General features: G+C 45.2%; 3 protein-coding genes across 3 annotated transcripts in view; 1 reads left to right on the top strand and 2 right to left on the bottom strand.

Moving 5' to 3' along the window:
* The first annotated feature begins 69 nt into the window (after positions 1-69).
* odr4 (odr-4 GPCR localization factor homolog) lies at positions 70-1,757 on the top strand. Its single transcript, XM_062538133.1, has one exon. It carries the CDS (start codon positions 144-146, stop codon positions 1,500-1,502), a length of 1,359 nt encoding a protein of 452 aa, XP_062394117.1. The 5' UTR covers positions 70-143; the 3' UTR covers positions 1,503-1,757.
* A 520-nt stretch (positions 1,758-2,277) lies between these two features.
* Positions 2,278-3,592, bottom strand: si:ch211-120k19.1 (uncharacterized protein LOC563199 homolog). Its single transcript, XM_062537847.1, has 4 exons — positions 3,223-3,592; positions 2,815-2,885; positions 2,550-2,579; positions 2,278-2,451 (listed from the first exon to the last, which is right to left on the bottom strand). Exons 1-4 carry the CDS (start codon positions 3,590-3,592, stop codon positions 2,320-2,322), a joined length of 603 nt encoding a protein of 200 aa, XP_062393831.1. The 3' UTR covers positions 2,278-2,319.
* Positions 3,593-14,697: 11,105 nt separating this feature from the next.
* Positions 14,698-17,802, bottom strand: part of myh14 (myosin, heavy chain 14, non-muscle) — a 49,250-nt gene continuing 46,145 nt past the window's right edge. Inside the window, 1 exon segment of the mRNA XM_062538132.1 lies at positions 14,698-17,802. This exon segment is cut by the window's right edge and continues 631 nt beyond it. The gene's annotated coding sequence lies outside the window, so the exon portion shown is untranslated.

Below are 17,802 nucleotides of genomic sequence, written 5' to 3'. Positions count from 1 at the left end.
GTATCACGTGTTGTTCTTACGCTTCTGCCATTGGCCAATAATTTATATGCTTCCGGTGTGCTGCTTCTAGAGATGCTGAAATCCAGCTGGTGTTTGGAATAAATACGTGTCACTTCACAGCTGTACAGCAAAACTGATCGAAAATGGGTAGAGGTTATGTGGTTGAGGCTGTTGTGGAGAAATATTTCTCCAGTTTAGAGTCTGGCAGTGCAGCTTTTACTACTGGCTTATTAATTGGTCAGTCATCACTCCAGAGAGACTATGTGGTGCTGTCTACCAAGACTCCACAGAGAGGAACTGAGAGCAGTAGCGGCACGCTGGACGATGTTGATATCGAGTGGGTGACTGAGCATGCAAAGCAGGTATCCCGAATGCTACCCGGTGGTCTGTCTGTGCTTGGTGTGTTCATGATCGTTCTTCCAGAGCTGTCAAAAGAAGCCATGAATACCCTGCGAAAGTTAGTTTTCGCTGTTGATAAGTATTTAGCTAAAGGAAAGCTTTGGGATGACACATATGAGGATGTCACGGAGAGGGTCGCCCTTCAGATCTGCTCCAAAACCCGTAAAGTCGTTTGCAAAACGTTCGATGTTAAAGACCCAAAGAGCTCAGCTAAACCAGCAGATTGGAAATATCAGAGTGGCGTGTCTTCCAGCTGGCCGGTAGTGACGTGCTCCGTTAGACTGGACCTCCATCTCCCAGTCTCGGACAAGTCGTCAGAGGCCAAGCACAAGAGTATCAAGGACGGACTCCAGCGGTGGGCCAAGCGAATCATAGGCAGCACCTGTCTGATCAATGGCAAAGTCATGGCCCCGGAGACAGAGCTGGTGGCTGGACAGAAGAGAAACCCCAAACTCGGCCAGCAGAAACTCCAAGTGCAGGTCCTCCTCCCTCCTGTGGAGAGCCCGTCAGAGACGAGTGTGTGTGTGGCGACGCAGCCCAGTCCCTCTGTGGTGATCAGAGGCCAGGTGTCCTGCAGGGCCTACGTCCACTCCAATAAGCCCAAAGCCGGCCAGGCCATTGAGGCCATAAAGAGGGACATCATGAACACTGTGTCCTGCAGGGTGGACATGCTCTTCGACGACCTCTTCGTGGATCAGGCCGAAGGCCGAGGGTCCGCAGAGGGGCAGCAGTGTTTGCCCCTCAGAGTTTTTGCCCCCGTGCCCGAGGCTGGTTTCTGCGTGTGCGACTACATGTTTCCGGACGAGAGCTTGGCCGAGGTGGCCGAGCACCTGCAGGAGATGCTGGACTGCAGCGTGACGGAGGAGAGCATCTGCTCTGGCCTGGAGGTCAGTCACGTGGAGCCCTCCACTCCAGCACCCGCGCCCACACACACACACCACACAGGCGTCCACCAGGAGGATACGCCTCCACAACCACAGGCTGAGGCCCCAAAAGACGTCCCCGAAAAACAGACGAGCTTGGGCTACATGGTTGGAGTGGCCGTGACTGGCGGAGTGGCACTCTTGGCAGCTGTGACCTCCCTGCTTTATCTGGGAGAATAACTATGTGATGGGACCCATATAGACATGCACTTTGAGGACACATGGGCAATGGAATGACACCGAATCATTCAAATCAATTTGGATTGTGTTAATTTAAGATTCAAAGTTGCTCACACTTTCAGTTGCATAGCCACTGTTTATTGTGTCATGCCTAGCCTACTCAGTTGAGGTCTAATAGAAACTGTGCTTGTCTGTGTTGCTGCTGTTGGACTCAGTAATAATGTAGAAGAAATTAAATAAACAAATTTATATTTTTGTGTGCCTCCCACTTAACACCACCTCCTAATATTTTGTTTCCATATCTCCCTCTGAGGCTTACATATGATATAAAGCTGTAGGTGATGAAAGAACAGAGCAGAGGTGAATGTCTATGGATGTGGTTAATCAAAGTCCAAGTTCAGCTGATAACGGGGTTCATCAAAGTCATACAGGTAACACATCTATGACTTGTGAGTTTATTGACCTTTATTAAATTTAACAAAGCACTCTGACATCTCACTATGCTAGCACACACACGGCAAACATGGTAACTTACAGGAAATATATTATCTTGGATTTGTAGAGTACAATTGAACTTTGATTTCAGCCTTATGAAGTCTTTGTACAGAGGGCTTAGGCTGTTTTATACATTCAGGTAGTAAAGACAGTTACATATTTTCATTTGCAGATTACAAATATTTGAATGATTTAACATCAGTTTATTAGAAAATACCTCTTTAAAGCATAGACTTTATCCTGTATAAGTTCTTCATGGTCTAGAGGTCTTTCCTGAGAGTGTGGTCCCTCTGCCTTGTGCTATGTGTCCTTTTCAAAAGCCCTACAAGGAGGAACTAGGCTCGGAGTCACTTTTAAGCTGCCGAAAATGACAAAGAAAAATTGTCCATGTAAGAGCAACACCTCCCACAAACACTGTGCGTGCCACTGGCGGCACCAGAGAGAAATTCACAGCCTGGGAGAGAGAGAGGGACGAGAAGAAAATAAGATGAAAAGTATAGTAATGTGAAGTAGTTAATTAGACAGTACTTATTTGTTATGATTAATTTATACCTGCATTGTAGACCAGTAGAGCACTCCAGTCTGCAGAAGAAGAAAAGAGAAGATTTGGCTCATTCACTTGAATGGATATGGACACCTCAGCTTTACATATTAACATTCAATGCCAATCAGGGACATGACAATACTGACCTGTCTTCCAGTCAGTGCATTGACCAAGCTGTAGCTTTGGCTTAGTGTTGTAGCTGGGTGGAGTGTGCACTATGCATGTAGTAGCGGTCTGATTTGTTTTTTTGTGAGTTCACACAGCTTAGCGTACCTTATAGGAGGTCCAGAATTTGTTTCTCCAGTCTTCAAAAGGATCCTCTTTCCCCTCAAGTGCACTGAGTCCTGTGGGGAGAGAGCGCATTCATTATGGTCCGACACGTCTCACAGCCTCATCAGTGTGGCTGAATATAGGGGAGAAGATATCAACAAATCTACAAATAATGAAGAGTTGTGAGATGTTTTGCTCGTGTGCTGTATTGGGGATCGTTGTGTATGACACATAGGACCTGATTGATGAGGACATACTTATGATGAATGCACTGATGGTGCTGTATTGGGGAATGTTGTGTAGGACTTAGGAGTTGGATGATGAGGACATACCTATGAAGAATGCGCTGATGGTGTTGTGCTGGGGAATGTTGTGTAAGAGACTCATAGGACCTTGTTGATGAGGACATACCTATGAAGAATGCGCTGATGGTGGCAGGGGCTGCTACTAGCTGATCCACCACCACTTTAAGGGTCACTCGCTTGACTCCGCCCCCTGGCCACATCCTCTCCAATGCCTTGAGCCAGTGGTAGTTGAAGTTGGCATGGAAACAGAACCCAACCAGTGCCACTTGAGCAGTCTGGGTCCAGTTGATGCCGGACGCAGCGGCAGGTCCAGTCTGAGGTGATGAGAGTCCGTCTGTCTCAGGGTCCTTTGCTACAGCGTGCTGGCCTCCCAGCATGCTTTGCTGAATGAGGTCAGCGGAGGCGAACAGAGCCGTGTAGCTCGTGATGTTGCTGAGGTACGGGTGGGATTTGAACACAGCCCAGGCTCTGCTCATGATGTCTGCTGAGAGAGAGAGTTAAAAGAAATAATTCAGTAGTCTTTTTTGATGAAATCTAAAATGGTAAATTGAATTCTAAAATGTTACATTCAGCCATTTTGGTAAATGGACAGAAGAAAAATAGACAAAACAAATGACAGAAAGAACATTACCTTCACTGACTGTGTTCTGGATTTCAAAGACAGGGCAACACGTGTAGAAAATCAGATTTGCTCTTATTGGGCCTGAGGAGCAGTCAGGGGTGGGCCTTCACAGTTTTCAGCCAATGAGTGTGGAGACTTTACCAGCTGAGTTATGTTGATCAAAGTTCTGAGGGCCAAAGGCAGGCCAAAACATGTCAGATAAGGTATAAGCATTAATGCAGGAAGGTGAGAAATATAGGGGAGAGAGGGGTAAGACGAGCCACTTTTTACATTTTTCATCACAGCGTCATGTCATTGACGTCTTTTTTTGCAATCTTCATACCATATCAAACTTCAAAGTGTCCTGCTACTATTTGACTAAAAAAAACATTGAAAACATTTTATAGACCCAGTGATATGCCCTTTTGAAAAAAAGTGGTCAAGTGGCTCAACTTACCCCATGCACGGGGTAAGATGAGCCAATGTGTGGGGTAAAATAAGCCAAAGCAAAAACTCATGTAAAAGATTGTTTTATTAAGTCTTTCATTGTTCATAACACAAAATATGACCTGTAAAAGCTATATCAACCAATTCAGCCTTTAAACTTATCTTAAAAAACATTTAAAGTTTAAAAGGGATATAGAGTGGATGCATGGACCATATTATCTTGTTCTCATATGTTAAAATATGTTAAAATATAATTGTGTACATTATTCTCATATGTTAAAATATCATATTGTAATCCTTATCAAAAATAAACTCAACTGCAATTTAAAAACCTGATGTTAAAATATAGGCCTGATATTGTCAGGCTTTTTGTGGCTCAACTTGCCCCACCTCTTATGGCTCATCTTACCCCATTGCACCATTTCGGGAAAAAAATGCTTCTCATGACAAGCTAGACTAAGATTTGTCATTTTGATTAGCCCTCATATAATAGCTTATAAAGGCACTATCTCAGATATAATGTGTCTAAATGTTGTTTTATTCTTGTTTTCTCTAAATCATCTTACTTCTGGACAAACATGGAATTCACTCAGAGAGCAAAAAAACACATTATTCCAAATATCTTTCTTACCAAATTTTCCATGTGCTTCCCTTCTCTACTGATGTTAGGAAAGGGTCCCCTCCCCCTTAGAATGCTGTCATAAAATTAAATTTGTTTACCATATCCTAGAAAAAGGGTATGGCTCACCTTACCCCTCGGCTCATCTTACCCCTCTCTCCCCTACAGCTGGTCAGACACCCATGAACAAGCTGTTCAAATGAAACCCACTCAGGACCATAGTAACTGCTTTTTAGGTAATCTGAATGGCCTTCTGCAACAGACTGTCACACAAGTTAAATATATGAATGCATTTTATGTGTACAGACATAATGTAGGCTATGCTACGACTGAGCTAACTGCTGTGATATTAACACAATATTGAGTGATTAATGATTAGATTATTAAGAGAAAGATTATTAGAGTATCACATAGAAGGACACACGATTCATGATGCAAGGCTTCAACATATTCTTAATGAATACATTACACAAAACACAACTCACCTGTGCAACTCACCTATAAAACACCTGGGTGACACCATGTGTGACAGTGTGCCAATAGTCATTCACACAAACTCACACTCACACTTGTGTACACGCTCACACTCACACACACATCCAGAGTGTCTGGTAGAGGAAGATGTTGTGTGTGTAGTGGCGGCGGCTCCTTCAGGCCTGGGCAGCTGTGTGAGCACATGTGTGTTCAGGGTAAATATAGTGCACCAGAGGCCACTCCTCGCTCCTAGGGTTACCTACTGCCCTCTGTCATAAACTCCATGGCCACATGAGGGCGCACTATGGTGCTGACTGGAGGCAAGAAAAGACAATAGGTGCGTTTGCGATGAACTGCGGCTGACTTAGGCTGACTTAGGCTGGCTTCATACGTCAACGAGAGCTGCAGGGTCTTAGCAGGAGGGGCAACTAGCACACGCAGCTCATCCCGGACAGTCTGACTGAGCTTACGTACCTGAAGTTACTCGCGAGAGACCTGGCTGGAGACCTCGCGGTAGATATCGCGGGATTTTGTATTAAATACAGTAAAACTTTTATTCTTGCTCATTAAAATGAGCATGGTGACTGACGAAATAAATTGATATGGTGTGTTTAAATAAACCACTGTTGTCATACAGTTAACAGGCCTGCATTGCAGCACATTAATTAAATATCAAGTGTTTTCCGTGTGTATATATTTAACCAACAGCATAAAATAGCAGAGTATCCTCACGTTTTCAGTAGGCTAGCCTACCGCTGTTCCAGAAATCACAAATAAGAAGGTATCCGTTCGATTTCTGTTCATTTTAGCAGATTCTAACGTAAGGAGCAAAGATTCTAGAACAGAGCAAGATAGATCACAGGGATAAGCTCCAGCGTCATCCCAGACGTTGGTTTTAGTGCAGTTGAACTGATCCGTCTTGGTCCGCTCTAGTGTCTTGGGTAAGGAGGCAGAACGAGACACCTGTCATACTTGTCATGGGGAGATTCTTCCAAACGGCCCTATCACAACTTTGAACTGACGTCATTGGGGTGGGTTTTGGCCAGCGCAGTTGCTTAAAAACGAACTGCGCTGAACTGCGCTGGCTGAGCTAAGACGCAGTCTCCCGAGATCTTGTAAGGACATGTGACATGATGTCACGGGGGTAACTCCAGGGTAACTCCCACCGCGACTGCAAGAAGTCGGACATGATTTCTAACCAGTTTGCATTTCGTCTGTCCCAGTATGCACTCTGTTTAACCCAGCATGCATCACATCAAGTCAGATCTGCGCAGATTTTCGTCAAGTCAAACGCACCTAATGCCACAGTGGGTTTATCTCAGGATTTTCAACCAGCGGCCCACTGGTGGTCTGTGAAGGCATTGCAGGTGGTCCCTGTCATTGTGCATTAAATGAGGCAGTTACAGTGGGAATCAGTTTCTTGTCAGCAGTGGTCCTCCGCTTGTTTTTTTAGTCAGACTGGCTCAGTTCTATGAGACATGTACAAGATACTACCCTGCTGAAAAAACCAGCCTGACCAGCTAAAGGTGGTTTGCTGGTTGACCAGCTTGTTAACCAGCTTATTTGACCACCCTTTGATGGTTAACCAGCTAGACCAGCAAAACTCTCGCGAAAACACACCTTCAGCTGGTTTACCCAGCTTATGATGGTAATTCAGCTGGTTTTGATTGTCGTACCACCTTAAGCTGGTCATTTTAGTTGGTGTTGCTGGTCTACATTGCTGGTTTTTACTGGCCACACCAGCTTATGCTGGTCATTCTAGAAAACCAGCTTGACCATCTTTGTCAAGCTTGACAGGCTGGTCACCAGCATGACCATCTTAAACCAGTTGTATCCCAAACGACAGGCTGGTCACACCAGCACGACCAGCTTCCTCAGATGGTCACGCCAGCATGTCTAGCTGGTGGCCTAACCAGCTACACCAGCAAAGACCAGCAATAATGACTGTGTTTTGGGCAAAGACCAGCTAAAACCAGCTAAAACCAGCTAACAGCCTAAGCTGGTTTCTTGCTGTTTTTTTCAGCAGGGTAGTGTGTCCAGCCTTTAGTGTTGAAATATCTCTGTATTTCCACATTTTGCATTGAAAGACCAACATCAGTCTGAATAAGTGTGCACATACTGGGCTGTAAATGCCCCCCCCCCTAAATAGGAATGATTTGGTCCCAGAGCAAATGATTGTGACTGATGGTGACATTTGGACCAGTGCTGCTGACGGTATGTGGCATCAAATGACATATCTTTAAAAAAAAAAAAAAAACTGGAATGAGCTATATGGGCGTAATGTACATGATACATATCTATATTATAATATAAACATATAATATGAATATATTAGTCTTTAATTCAACTTCTTACAGTTGATTTGAGAAGGTGGAGAACAGATGTCTTCACTGCATGAAGAGCGAGTAATCTCAGGTTGGAGATAAATCTGAAGTCTGGCGACCTTTCTGCCTGTGACAGGTCTGCTTTGTGACGTTGATGACACATTCATCTCAACAGTTCCTCCGAGGCGACACAAAGCTAATTCTCCACCACATCCCTGCACAGATGGGACTTGCGGTGTGACACCGGGGCAATTTGTGTGTAGCAACTGGGCGAGCTCTCCGGTGGGAGAATGCGCTAATTAGGGCCAGAGTTTAAGTTGATCAATTAAGGACTCGTTAATGCCGTTAACATCTCGACTGGTGCGCTTCAGAGCACCTCTGTTTAACAAGCGCTCTTTACAACTGTGACAATGCAGCGGCTGGCCAGCCGTGTATGGCCAGTTGACTTCCCGTTAATTGCCCCCTTTTCTGCCTTAACCTCCTCTCCCACTTACCCTGCCACCCGCCACCATTGTGAGCTCCATTCTTTATCTAAGCTCTGTCCACAGAGAGCTCTTTCCATCAACCATCAATAACCCCCCCCCCCTCCGCCACCTCCCACCCCCAACCAAGACCACCCCTACCTCTCATTCTCCCTATCTCTCCTCTCATATTCACCATTCTGTCTCTCTCTCTCTCCTGTCATTCTCTCTCTCTATCCCTCATTCTCTCTTGGTATAGTGACAACCATTGCAGTGAATCACTTGCTTTCATTGACATTGCTTGATGCCTCCATCCATGCATGCATGCGTCCATGCACACACATAGGAAAGGTGGATGAGCATCTTCTCTTTTTTACATCTTGAGCTGAACTGGAACAAGTTCTTGGAGACTGAATGATTTGGGTACTTTGACAGGACAACATCCCTCTGGCTAAGCAACACAGGACACAGTCAATACGGGTGAGTCATTTTAAGGAGTATGTGTGCATGTCTAAAAATATCAAATATACTGTATTGTATGCCAACAGGCATTTGCTTGAACTTTTGTCTTGACTGGGATTGGATTGGCTCCAGCCCTGCATTTCCCTGAGAGACCCTTGCCTATACCTGCTTAGTATTGTGTTGCTGCATGCTGGATCATAATGCATGATATGTCCATATATGAACTGTATGTCTGCACATATACTGTAGGAGATGAGTACTTACGTAAGTGTACATATTTTAAATAGGATGCATGATCAGAACAGATATAATAAACTACAGTAGATGAGATCAGATATCGCTAGCATCACTTGGTGCCAATGATCATTTTTACCTGGTAATTCCATATTTTATGATAAATAATGCTGGAAACACACACACACACACACACACACACACACACACTGTATCTATGCAGTGTGTCTCAGGCCTATTTTTAAGATATTTACTGTACATTTTGTTGCGTTCATATTTTGTGTGAAAATGTGCTGCATTTTATTAGAGGTTATCATAATGTAATTATTGAAACACTTTAATCAAGCACCCTTCCGTGAGAACACTTGCTCAATTTGACTGCTATCAGGTCATGCTATCAACTAGCCTGTAGATGTTCACTGACAACCATATGTAGCTGTCACTCCAGACTTCCACAGACTTCACATCAGAAAATGGCAGCAGTGAGCTGGTTGTACATACATGCTGATTTCAATTGAAATATATTTCATTATAAACATATTTGCCACACTTGAATTATTTGTCATCTTACACACATGCTCATACCCACTGCATAAGGTCATGGCACATCTTTTCTTCCTGTCTTTTATAACAGACCTAATTTTTTGACCCCCTGACAGCCATGCCTTCATACCACAGTATGAACTTTGACCCTGCCATTGAGCGTGGGGGGCCCTGGGGCCGTGACCTTTTCACCTTTGTGACCTCGGCGGCATGTCACATGATGCGGACTCTGCAGAAGCCTCGGAAGAACCGACCTTCCAAAAGACAGGTCAACCACCGCAGGTTCCTCCACAACATGATCCAAAGGTAAAGATCTTCTTAGGACAGGAAGGGCCTCTCTCATTCGTCTTTTTATCTATCCTCCCTTCCTTCCTCGGGCCCTCGTTCCCACTGATCTAGATAAAGAATGATGGGGCGGCAACAATGGGATAGTCTATCCAGCGTTCTTTATAGATCAGTGGGGACCATAGGGTGGGAACGAACCTGGAGGACCGAGCATCGAGGATCGAGGAGAGAGGTTGAGGGGCCAAGGAGAAAAGGGGAGAGGTTCCATGGGAGAGATCTTCCCTTTACTAGAATACGCCATCATGCCTCTTCCAACTGCCTCTCAAACTTCAACTCCAACTTGCCTCTTTGATGTAGAATGTTGCACTCAACTAAAGGCCCACAACATTACTGCTGCTGGGGAATGTGTTCACTTCACAGGAAGTCAAAAGATGAGCATTGCTGTTCAGCCTCAGTTAGTACCGTGTTAACAAGATGTGCTCTCTTCACAGGAAGTTTGCTGACATTGAAGCAGCCAATCACCAGCTGTCCTCTGCCCTGTTTTCCTCATCAAACAACCAATCAGATTCCCTTTCTCCATCTCAGCCAACCAATAACCTCTCACCTGAAGCATCCAAAGCAGGTGCTCACCTCTGTCCACCCCTACATTTCTAAGAATAATTTCATAAAACTAATTTCAGGGACTAAACTTTTTTTAACGTATTCTTTGTCTCCCATAGACATCTCAGTCTCCTCGCCACAGATAGCAGATGGTGTCAGTCACCCCGAGACAGCTGCTGCCCTGTGGGTCCTGGACACAGATGCTACAGAAGAGGAGACCGTTCTTCCAAACCATCCCCCTGGCATTCACTATAGCAGCCAACATATGACAGCCTCTCATGGCACTACAACTGCAGGTGGAACTGTGTCACCTGACCAAACACTCACAGGCTGCCAGCAGTCAGATCACACCTCAGCACATCCGTCCGACACGTCCTGTGAAGATACGCACTGTGATTCTGCTTTGACTGGTCTGGGTAGTTCTCCCCACTTGACAAACATGCTGGAGGTAGATGACCTCTCCCAGTGGCTGGACAACAACACAAGTAGCGTTCAGGGAGCAAGTTCACGTCCACTCACCCCCAAATCTCCTGACGTGTCAAGAGGGCTTCTTCTTCAGCCCAGCCTGGATGGGGCAACGTTTGACTTTTTGTCGTCCTCGCCGAACATCTCTCCTCTCTCTCTGGACACCTGGGATTTTGGGATCCAGTTCACAGGCTCAGATCAGACCAGCCTGCACCCTGGTGACCTTCAGATGGACATCAGTGGCACCCTGGACCTCTTTGATTCTGAGGAGGAGAGAAGTGACCAACAGGATGCGCAAGACTCACAGATCACCATGGCAACTCCCTGGAGTTCTCATTTTGATAGAGAGTCACCCTTCGAGATCCAAGATGGCGGCACAAATCCAAGTGCTCAGAGCGATGGCTGCATCATAAAGCAGCAAGTCAGCATTTATGGGGCACAAAATGGAGACTCATACTCCACCACTGGGAGTAGCAGTAGCATTTACACAGCTGACATCTTTAAGGGTGAGGTGACACAGAAACGAGACTTCCAGAGGGCTGGTCTGGCCAATGACTCTGAGGACAGGTCTGATAACCTCTATGGTGCCAGAGGCATGGACTTCGCCAGGCCCAGGGGCCCTCTTCATCACTTAAACTACGTCTCGACGCGTGGAGAGGGTACAGGAGGCTTTGAAGATGAGCCAGAGAAAACACCTCTCTCATATAAAGAGCTTCACATGGACCACCATGATGGCTACCACCCTTTCAGTGATGCCCAAGATCAAGGCTACAACTATGATCAAATCTGCTCTTCCCAGAATTTAACCATCAAAGACCAGGTGGCATCCCTGAGCTCAAGTCTGAGCAGACTCCCTGGTGAGGAATTCTGGGTAGACGAGCCCAAAGAGGCCATAAAATCGCCTACTGGCACCATGGCTGCCACGCTGGCTGAACCATTCAATTCAGACAGTCAATCACTCTCACTGTCAGGTGCTGAGGTTTCAGCACAGTGGGACTACATTGCGGGCTGTGTGGAGGTCCTGTCCGGCTTAAGGTCAGTGGGGACAGGTCACGTCCCTCAGCCACAGCACACGAGCACAGAAGCCATAGCGGGATATCCTTCTTGTTCTGAACAACTCCACACATCAGGGGCATCGGCCCCACTGGCCATCTCACTCACAGACCCTCCTCATAGTCCCATCCCAGGTGGGCGGAGCCTGTGTCTGCAGAGTGACCACGCCCCTTTGTGGCCCAGCGGCTGTTCTCCGCAGTGTTCCACTCCCTTTGTGGGTGTGGCAGTGTCATTCCCCGCCCCTCCATCACAACTACACCCATGTCAGGTTGCAACCCCACCCCTCAACGAGGACTTATTTAGTGACATCATGGAGGAGGAGGAGATGAGCATGAATCTAATGAGAAGCTCCTGTGCTTTTCACTTGGCCTCAGGTATTCAGCACAGCTAAACATTTGCATTTTGGTTAGGATTGATAAAGTTCTGATTTTGTAGTGTGCAGTGTGAGTGAATGTGAACTTGGATGGAGAAAGACCAGTTTTAAATGTAATTTCGAATGTGATTTGAAACTATCTTAAATGTAATTTTATTTCTGCAAACTTGTCTTCTTGAATTTGTAAAGTTTTGAAAGTGGTACATAGAGCTCGAAAGGAAAGATGAGTGAACGGGAAATGTCATGTATTGAAGTATCACTGAGTTCCATTAACACGGCTGGGTGTTCTATGTGCAATTTATGGACAGACGTCATGTCTGGGTGTGTGTACGTGGCCTGTCTTCTGCCAGTGCTGCCTTAAAGTGCACTAAGCGGACCACTTGGTTAAGTTATTAATTTGGTTTATATATTAATAAATGTGTTATCCCACTGTCGCTTACACTTATTCATGACCTACAGTACGTGTTGATAGATAGATAGATAGATAGATAGATAGATAGATAGATAGATAGATACTTTATTGATCCCCAAGGGGAAATTCAAGGGTGTTTCATCGGTATGTCTGTTTACTCAACAAACACTAGCCCTTACAGTAATACCTGTTTACTTGACCAACTCTACCACTTACAGGTAAACATAATCCTAACCCTTACAGTCAAACCAGTCACTAAGCTGCTCTGATGGCTTAATTAAAGGTGCGGGCCTAATCACACTTTTTGTCTAATTCAGTACATTTCTCTTCAGTCCTTTAACTCTCTTTATTCCACTGCTCGGTTGAGTTCCCCATTGTTCTGCGTTCTATAAGGGTGTGCATTAACTTTGAATAACCGCACGGCTATGAAGTAGTTCCATTGTTTTTGACCGTATTACACTTGAATATTAATTCGCCAAACTTGTTGTGAAGTTTAAATGCACTGTCACGTTACATACAAGCTGTAAAATACAGACGTTCAGATCATAGTAACGTTTAGCATATGACAGAGGTGTCATTTAGCTAGTTAGGTGGCAGTAGGCTAAGAAAAATAGCAATCTTTCAAAGTTAACGTTGATCAGAATCTTGGGATATGCCAGCTTGACAACGGGAGATTAGAACTAACGACTGGCTTTTGGCCATAGCAACCATCCATTTAGAACTAGTAACCGCAGTTTGAGAAATTAGTTGAAATGTGTCTGGGAAAAGTAGTTCTACAAACAAAACAGTTCTAGCGATTAAAACATTTAAATTAGCACCGGAAACGAACACAACGCAGTGGCAACAGTGGAATAAGCGGGATAATGGACTTCACGCCGTGCGGTTATTCAAAGTTAATGCACTTTTCTAGACGGAACGTCCCTCCGCTTCGCGTCGGGCCGTATCACCGTCTAGAACGTGCATTAACTTTGAATAACCGCACGGCGTGTCGTCCATTATCCCGTACTTATTATATGGCTCTCTAGAATGTTGAGAGAGCTCCCATTCACGTTGAATAGGCCTCCCCAACGTTCTACCGGTGATTAATATGTATAATCACCGGTGAAAGTATATAATGACCGCTGTCAATGGCAACGGGTTTTGTGCTTCTAATTCACGTCTTTCATATCAATCCGCAACAAAGCCGTTCGCTGGTTGCAATGGAATTTCATTGAAAGTTACCAAGTAGCCTATGTTGCCAGGCAACACCTAAGAACTGTCAACTGTGGCGAACTATTTATTTTCTAGAAGTTACCACACGGTAGCCAAGTCATTGCTAAAGACACATTGAGTTAAGTTTCATTTCTCTTTTTGGCAAGTAGCCATATAATAAGCGGGATAATGTATAGAACGCCGGTCATTATCGGAAAATAATTCCCTTCAGGACGAAGCAAAACCCCTCCGCTGCGCGTCGGGGTTCTGTTCATCCTGTCGGGAATTATTTTCCGATAATGACCGGCGTTCTATACATTATCCCTTACTTATTATATGGCTCTCTAGAATGTTGAGAGAGCTCCCATTCACTTTGAATGGGCCTCCCCAACGTTCTACCGGTGATTAATATGTATAATCACCGGTGAAAGTATATAATGACCGCTGTCAATGGCAACGGGTTTTGTGCTTCTAATTCACGTCTTTCATATCAATCCGCAACAAAGCCGTTCGCTGGTTGCAATGGAATTTCATTGAAAGTTACCAAGTATGTTGCCAGGCAACACCTAAGAACTGTCAACTGTGGCGAACTATTTATTTTCTAGAAGTTAGCGGAAGCCACCAAACGGTAGCCAAGTCATTGCTAAAGACACATTGAGTTAAGTTTCATTTCTCTTTTTGGCAAGTAGCCATATAATAAGCGGGATAATGTATAGAACGCCGGTCATTATCGGAAAATAATTCCCTTCAGGACGAAGCAAAACCCCTCCGCTGCGCGTCGGGGTTCTGTTCATCCTGTCGGGAATTATTTTCCGATAATGACCGGCGTTCTATACATTATCCCTTACATAAATGGGAAAAACAGATTCAATACCAAAACATAAAAAACTCCAACCACTCAACATTGAACTAAAAACATGAACAGTCTTTCACGGCAACCCTGGACTGCATCTAATCATAAAACAAAGTCAAGGGCTTTGGCTATAGGAGGACACACATACTGTACATATGACACCAAATTACAAATGCAGACTCAATCAGAGAAAAACTTTTAATCAGAGTATTACATCATGGTACACTGCATTATAAACCAGTGATCGAACGCCAATGGAGCCGACCCATACCAGGGCCGCTCCACCGTCCATGAGTGAGTCCATTTCAGCGATCAGACATTCTTGACACAAAGTAAGAACTGGGCCGGGCTGTACAAAGTAAAGCAGGATAACATTAGAACATAAGACACAGGAAAAGGTTACAGAAGCGTTGCCACAACACTTTCACTTGTTTTAGTAGTGCAAAGCTTTACAGTAGAGATCAATTAATGCACTTCATCCTCCGCTCACTAGGGGGAGCTGTCTACACTCACAAAGTGCCTTGTGGCAGTGGCCAGTTCTGGGCCTATGATGTGATGCTGACCTATAAAGGCCGGCGCCCACCGGACACGGCGTTCAGCGGTGTGGGCTTGACGCGCAGGATTCTAGAACACTTTTCTAACCCTGTGCGGCGGCCGCACGGCAGACGTTTCTGGTGGGCTTTGCTCCGTTCAAAACAATGGAGTTCTAATGTTCTTGTTGTCGCACCGCGTACGTGTCCGGTGGGCGCCAGCCTTTAGGCTCCTTCTGAGACACACTGCTGTGTTTGTCCCCCAGACACACAGAGCCAGGGGTCAAAGGTCAGGGTCATATCTATTCCGGTGGCAACTTCAGCTGAACAGTTCAACGGAATCTTGAGTGAAACAGACCACTCTCTGCCTTGGCCAGCACACACACACAAACACACGGTCCAGACTGTCCCCTGACTAAAAGATATGAAGGGCCGTCTTCAGGGAGAACCATTCAATGAATCTAATTCATAATAAAGAAAAGCAAGCTGACGAGAGAGTCGCTCTTGATGAAGCACTGTCTGATACGTGGTGACTTCATGGAAAAGGAATAAAATGCTACAGCTTTTGAGGACTGAGTAAATGGAAAGGAATGACAATCGAGAGGCGCGGAGCCATGGATAGGGGGCTAGCGGGAGGCCAGCATGCTTGGACTGGGAACACCATCAGGACTTCTCTGTCACCAGTTAAAGCTAACATTGCATTAATGTGCCAAGAACAGTCTTATCCCCTCTGACTTCTACACAATCAGGAACGTGGGTCTCTCTTACTTCTCCTTCTCCGCTGGGCTGAAAGTCCTAAACATTCGGTACTAACCTACATATATAAAGCTACTCTATCTCTCCAGCCCAGAGGGGGGCGCCATTGCGGGTTCATCGAGGCAGGAGATGAGCACTGAGGGTCTCTGTGACCTCTATGACCTCTATGAAAACACTCGGTAAAAACAAGGGGGCTTTTGCATGGAAAGAGCAAAGGATGTTCCGGAATGGGAACTAGAATCTTTCTTCTTCTATACATCTCCAGTGATGCCAAGCTAGTCTACGGTCGCTAGTCTATCCTACCGTTCGTCTATCTGTTTGTCCCTTTTTTCTCATCCATGCGCCTGATATTTGGTAAACCAAAACAAAACAAAACAAAAAAAAAGCTTTACTCCATAAATATTTTACATCATCATTAAAAAAATTACATTGTACATTACGTCTGTTTGATAAGAAGAACAAGACCTTTACATTTATGATATGGTTGTAATGAGAATGGCTAGCAGTCTCTGATACAGATTATTAAAAGATTCAGACCTTTATTTTGACATTTAGATTTAGTTTCGATCCACACAAACCCTCTTCTCACCGCAGTGAGACAACATCTGAGACTCAAACTGACCTACTGTACCTGACCTGCCACAAACAGCAGCTGACTCTGGGGAGCATTATGGCAACATCTGGGCCACGTTTGAATGGAATCTGGGACGGACGTGGCCCTAACATGTATCTGGCTACATGTCTGTCTGCATGATCTGAACTGCGCTGGATCCAGATCTTGTGGCCCTGATCTGAACCATATCAGTCCCAGAGTCAGCTGCTGTTCGTATCCAGGTCATCGTCTCCTGCTAATAACCAGTCTCTCAGGCTGGGTGCCTCCCTCTCTCCCTCCCTACCTTCTAGCGGAGATCCCTCACCTGCCTCACTACACACCTGTGCAGAGCTGAAACTCCACCCCAGCCTGATGGGACTCTACTGCCTGCACCAGTCCGCCATCTCCCTCCTGTCCCTACCCCAGACCGCAGCAGCCTGCTGTAACAGCGCCGCCCCGCAGGATATGCTACAGCAGCACACGTGGGGGCAGATCTTATGCTAGAGGGCGCCAGCACAGCCCACAGAGACGCAGAGGAACAGAGAGCATAAATAAATACACACATTGTACCTTGGGTTAGAAAACCACAGACTGACTGACGTACTGTATGAATGACATTGATCCTGCCTGCCCAAATGAGAGGCGGTATGTTAAGACATATGTTAAGGAATTATTCTAGCTAGAGATCTATCTATGTGACCTGTCCCTCTACAGTACCTAGTCTTCCTATCCTATCTAATGGACGAGGCCTCAGTATGCGTTACCCTGGTCACTGGGTGGAGAAGACAGCAGAAACAAGTTTATATGCTGGACATGATAGCGCTCAAGGTAAGCCATATGATCATCTATATATACTGTAGCTCCAGAGTTGACTCAGGCTCAAGATAAGCCATATGATCATCTATATATACTGTAGTTCCAGAGTTGACTCAGGCTCAAGATAAGCCATATGATCATCTATATATACTGTAGTTCCAGAGTTGACTCAGGCTCAATATTACCACAATATGTTCTCTTAAAGTAACTCTTGGCTTTGCTATTGGATTATGCATATAACTTTTATCACAGTAAACATGTTCTTATTTCTCTTTCTCACATACTCACTCAGCTGACCTACATTTTCACCAATATGCAGGGCCAGTGCATTATGGCTTATAATACCGTACATGTGCGTTTCAGGTTTTCCAAATAAAATTTTCGTACAAATTGGATTTGAATCCTGCTCATAAATACTCCAGTGGGATTTTTAAAAGAGAAAATTCCGTCTGCCACTTCATCTAACTGATAAGCGCCAAGCAGACGCATAGTCGTACGAAAGTGAGAAAGAGAAAGCGTACAGGTTCAGGTAGATAAATGACTCGTTTCTCAGGCCCTCGGTGTGATAATTGTAATACTGAGAGGGCAGCCTGCT

This window comes from Sardina pilchardus, chromosome 6, assembly GCF_963854185.1.
Source record: "Sardina pilchardus chromosome 6, fSarPil1.1, whole genome shotgun sequence".
In the NCBI taxonomy this organism is placed as follows: domain Eukaryota; kingdom Metazoa; phylum Chordata; class Actinopteri; order Clupeiformes; family Clupeidae; genus Sardina; species Sardina pilchardus.
Note: the sequence above shows the minus strand (reverse complement) of the source record. Positions and strands in the feature narration are given on the sequence as shown.